Source organism: Chlamydomonas reinhardtii, chromosome 5, assembly GCF_000002595.2.
Source record: "Chlamydomonas reinhardtii strain CC-503 cw92 mt+ chromosome 5, whole genome shotgun sequence".
In the NCBI taxonomy this organism is placed as follows: Eukaryota; Viridiplantae; Chlorophyta; class Chlorophyceae; order Chlamydomonadales; family Chlamydomonadaceae; genus Chlamydomonas; species Chlamydomonas reinhardtii.
In genome coordinates this window covers 454,920-459,912 of record NC_057008.1, presented here as the reverse complement: position 1 = coordinate 459,912, position 4,993 = coordinate 454,920, and the positions used below count along the sequence as shown (strand labels likewise).

At 63.7% G+C, this 4,993-nt stretch overlaps 1 protein-coding gene across 2 annotated transcripts in view; it reads right to left on the bottom strand.

Moving 5' to 3' along the window:
• Positions 1–4,993, bottom strand: part of CHLRE_05g232500v5 (uncharacterized protein) — a 16,682-nt gene that overhangs the window by 7,692 nt on the left and 3,997 nt on the right. Inside the window, exons 10-18 of one of the 2 annotated variants that reach the window (XM_043062157.1) lie at positions 4,540–4,622; positions 4,133–4,273; positions 3,423–3,614; positions 2,828–2,987; positions 2,445–2,539; positions 1,475–1,602; positions 1,054–1,182; positions 499–640; positions 58–222 (exon numbers count right to left, since the gene is read on the bottom strand). In XM_043062157.1, coding sequence (XP_042924556.1) covers positions 58–222; positions 499–640; positions 1,054–1,182; positions 1,475–1,602; positions 2,445–2,539; positions 2,828–2,987; positions 3,423–3,614; positions 4,133–4,273; positions 4,540–4,622 — 1,235 coding nt within the window. The remainder of the gene's footprint in view (positions 1–57; positions 223–498; positions 641–1,053; positions 1,183–1,474; positions 1,603–2,444; positions 2,540–2,827; positions 2,988–3,422; positions 3,615–4,132; positions 4,274–4,539; positions 4,623–4,993) is intronic. The other variant, XM_043062158.1, reaches the window with a different exon arrangement.

Here is a 4,993-nt window from a genome sequence, read left to right as displayed (position 1 = left end):
CACATACATGCATGTGATGATAGCAAACACAATCAACGAGGCTCACACCGCACACACCTTGAGGTCCAGCGACAGCAGTCCATCGGCGCCGCCGTTGCGGGCTGCCTCGGTGTAAGCTCGCGACGCCGCGACTGGGTCGTTGCGCACGTCCTCCAGGAACTTGCCGTAGCAGCGCAGCAGCTTGCCGTTGCTGGGGTAGCGCTCCAACACGCGCCTGTACACCTGTGGGGCACATTAGAGCGTGTGTGTGCGTGCGCGTGTACGTACGTGTGCGTGTGCGTGTTTTCGTGTGCGGGGCACGGCGCGGGCATTGGTTGGACACATCTACACGCATGCACACGCTCGCCACATGCACGCCCACAACCGACATCGCCGCATTGCGGTGGTGTTCCGGTTGGCCACGCCGACTTGCCTTCGGTGTTAGACGCCCCGACCATCAGCAGCAGCCAACAGGGCCACGCTAGCCACCCACGCCACCCACGCCACCCACCCACCCACCTGGTGCGCTGTGTCCGCCGCCGCCTCCACCGCCGCCAGGGTCTCCTGCATCGCCGCCGCCGCCACCCGGCCCTTGCCCAGCAGCAGCGACCAGAAGTCGCGCTGAGCCGCCAGCGCCGCCTTGTGCACACGTACGACCGCCCTGCGCGGCGGTGTGGTAGGAGGCGTGAGGCGTGGTGCGTGGTGCGAGTGTGGTGGTGTGAGCGGCGGGCTCAGGCGGTACAAATGTGTGCTACCGGTAATCTGCGATGGACTTTGAATGCTGTGTAATGATGTGTTACAGAGCACAAGGAAAACGTTGCGCAAAGACAGTGTATGCGATGCAGCAAAGCGACGGTTTACGGATGTTACCTGAAGTTACCTCGCATACCTGCTGCGGTGAGCCGCCGGTCTTACCAACCGGAAATCGCGCAACCCCCGTAATGATGTGTGTGTGTGTGTGACTCTGTGTGTGGGTGTGAGTGGGCCCACTGCTGCGTGCGACACACCTTAGTGCCATCCCGCACCTGGTCCCGCCCATTCCTCACCCACTGGTCCCGCCCATTCCGCACCTACCTGTAATTCCTCTTGAACTCCACATAGCTGTGCAGGTCCAGGCCGCCGCCGCCGCCGTGCCCCTCCGCCCCCTCCTTGAGCCGCTTGCTGGTCTCGGCGCTGGAGAAGATCTGGTAGCGCTGGATGAGACTGCGAGTGCGAGGTGGTGCGAGCAAGACATCGAGACGACAGGAGGTAGGGTTAAGGATGTAACGGGCATGCAGTTTGGTTTGGACCTCTGGTTCTTACAGGTAAGGCTGCGCTTGCGACTGCGCTGCAGCCGTATACACCGCCTCAACCTCCACCTAAACACCTGCCCTCTCTCTCTATCACTCCATTGGGCGGGCCTAGCAGGCTGATGCCCTCTCGCGTTTCACCACCTCCACCTCCACATACAGCCGCCCTCCCTCACGCCCCCTCCCACGCGCCCTCTCTCTCCCACCTGGGCGACCCCTTGAGCGCCAGCTGCAGCTGTGTTCGCGCCGCCGGGCCGTCCCGCTTCACCTCCATCAGGAAATTGGCGTTGAGGATGAGCAGCCCCACATCGCCCGGGAACATGGCCAGGCCGCACTGCAAGGGGGGGTACATGCATTAAGTTTACGAAGTGAAGTCGTAGCCAGGTACAAAGGTACACAGGGGGGCGGGGGGGCAGGTGTGATGTGGTGGTGGTGGTGGTGGTGGTGGTGGTGGTGGTGGTGGTGGTGGTGGTGGTGGTGGTGGTGGTGGTGGTGGTGGTGGTGGTGGTGGTGGTGGTGGTGGTGGTGGTGGTGGTGGTGGTGGTGGTGGTGGTGGTGGTGGTGGTGGTGGTGGTGGTGGTGGTGGTGGTGGTGGTGGTGGTGGTGGTGGTGGTGGCGGGGGCTGCAAGGATGTTTGGAAAAGCGGTACAGGATGCACTGAAGACTGCAGACGAAGTCGTTACCACATGAGCGGCCATCCGCGCGGCCGCGCTCCAGCTCGTTGTCTCTCCGTATGGGGGGGGGTCCACTTATGAGTAGAAGGCGTAGCCAGGTGGGTCGTGGTGGTGGTGGTGGTGGTGCCAGGGGCAGCGCAGGGGACACATACACAGAGCACGGCCCTGATGAAGGGGGGCGGCGCCGTCAGACACAGGGCGGCACGGCAGCTGCGGCATGCAGCAGCAGCGGAGGCTGCTGCGGGATGCGGCTGGCGGTTCAGCAGGCATGTCGCCCCACAGCACATGCATCCGGCAGAGGCGAGGACGAAGGACCGCTGCACGGTTCTGCCGGTGCGTGGTCCCACGTCTTCCCCGCAACCCCCACCCCCCATCCTCGCTCTTTTGCATTGGGTGCGTTTTGGTTTGGGCTGGTCCCGTGATGACCGCCTCCATGCCCCACCCCACCCACCTTGATGATCGCCTCCCCCACCTCCCCCGCCCCCCCCCCCCACACACACACCTTGATGACCGCCTCCCCCAGCGCCGCCGCATCTACCAGCACCTGCCCATCCGCGTCGAAGCGCCGCATGGCCCGCGACACCACCTCCACCTCCTCTGAAAGCAGGTGGAGGGGTTGCGAGGTTTAGGGCAGTGGTTACAAAGGTAGGGACAGCGGTCACAAGGTAGGTACAGCTGGGCGAGACGCGGGGTTGGGGATGGGGAGGACGGGGAGGGGCCCGGGGGCGCAGGATGCGCACATGGCCCACCATCCAGCATGCCACAACCCTAAAACCCGGGCCCCCGTACACACTCCCACGCCACCGCCTCCGCCCACGCCACCACACCATCCCAACAGTCTTCGCTCCCTCGCTCCCTCGCTGCCTCGTTCCCCCACCCACCCACCTGCTCGCCCGAACTTGTGCACCTTCCTCAGCCCGACCGCCCCCAGCGCCGCCGCATCAAGCCCCCGGAAGCGCGGCGCCACCCGCAGCCGCCAGCGACACACCGCCGCCGTCATCGCCGCGCCCGCCGCAGCGGCCGGGAACACGCCGTACAGCACTATCTGTTTTCGCGAAAATCGGGGTTGGAGTTTGGTTTGTATGTTACATTTGGGGGGCTGCAAGGATGTTTGGAAAAGGGGTAGGGGGAATCAGCAGGCTCCAGCGAGCAAGGTCTACTAGCCTAGGCAGTGGGCACAGCAAGGCGCAGCCGTACTTTCACACACACACATACACACACATATACACACACACACACACACACACACACACACTCAGAGAGAGAGACACACACACAGACACACAGACACACACACAAGCACACGAGCGCGAGCCCTCGCTGCAGGATCGCCCTCGCTTTCACGGCCCTCCTGAAGCACACAAACACAAACACACACACACACACACACACACACACACACACACACACACACAATGCACACACACACACACACACAGCACACGGTGCTACCACACCCGCACAGTCATGCCAAACACACCATGCAGTACCGCTGCCCCACCGCCTTGTCGTCGCGGCGCGGGTCGAACACCCAGGCCGCCAGGCAGCAGGCCGCGTACAGCACCGCGGCCCAACAGCCGCCCCAGGCGTCGTTGACGTAGGGGCGCAGGAAGGGCAGCGAGCGCAGGTTGTACCAGCACACCAGCGCAACACAGCCCACCATGGCCAGGGCCTGGTGTGTGGGGGGGGGGAGGGGGGGCGGGCAGGGAGCAGCGTGTGTTGGGGGGGGGGGCGTGTGTTGGGGGGGGCGTGTGTTTGGGGGGGGGGCATGTGTTGGGGAGCGTGTGTCGGGGGAGCGTGCAGCTGAGATCGGGATGTGGGTTCTGGGTTACAGGGCAAGGGGCACGGGGGATTCTCCTGCCCACCCGCCCGCCAACCAGCCACCCTCTGCCTACTGCTCATCCCCCCTGATGCTGGTCTCGGCAAGCAAACCCAACCCGCCCTCCCACTTCCTACTGCCCCTCACCCGCTTGTGATTTAATAACCCCGTGCCCACGCACGCTCCGTGCCCCATGCACGCTTACTATCCCCCTGGGTTCGGTTTAGCAGAGACTGGTATCACCTGCTGCCCTGCCTCCCATAGCCCCACCCCCATCCCCGCCCCACCCCCCTCGCTCTATTGCATTGGATTTGGTTTAGTTTGGGCTGGTATCTACAACCCACCCCCCTCACCCCCCGCAGCGCGCCTACCTGCGTCTTGCGCCACTCCCCCAGCAGGTCCGCCGCGCCCACGTAGGCCGCCTTGAGCAGCAGCACACGCAGCCGCAGCACGGCGGCGGGCGAGGCCATGAGGCCGTGAGCCACCGGACTCAAGTCGCAGCCCGCCACCAGCTGAGCAGGACAGACACAGGCAGCGCCGCGGTGTGAGCAGTGTCAGGAATGGCGGTCCTCCTAGGGTTTTAGGGCCTACGGCTCGGCCTCTCGGGGTTTGGCAAACCATGGGTAATCCAGCGACCCAGCGAACGCCCTCGTTCTTGCGTGCCAGAATCGGCTTGCTCCTTTTCCTCAGTTCGCATGGGGAGAGTCCAAGTCCCCTTCCCGCACACACACATACACACACATGCAAAACACGTCTGCCTTCCTTCCGTAAAACCCACCATGAGTGCCGTCATGAAGAAGAACACGGCCGCCGTGACGCCCGCCACCACCAGCGTGATCATGTGGCTGCCCGTGAAGCAGGCTGCGAGCAGCGCGCGAGAGCGACAAAAGCAGCAGCGAGGGAGGCGTGGTGCTGGCGAGGTTGGCGGGAGCAAGGGAGGGCAAGGGATAAGCGCACCGCAGCTTCATAGCGACCCGTAGTTTCTCGGGCGGCATGGAGAGAGCAAACGCCTTCCGCCTTTATTATGCGCGCACTGTTGGCCCGAACCAGGCGCTTTGAATCCGTGCCCAAATCACGTTGACCTGCGTTGACGCACGCTGCACCTGTGTCGTGCTGTAGTATATTGCTTAATTTGTTTTTGGCATCGCTTCAGTGTTTGAGGTATGTTTGAACCAACCTGATGCCCCCAGAATCGATTCAACTCATTCATGGCTCGTTGGGCCCCCGCCCCC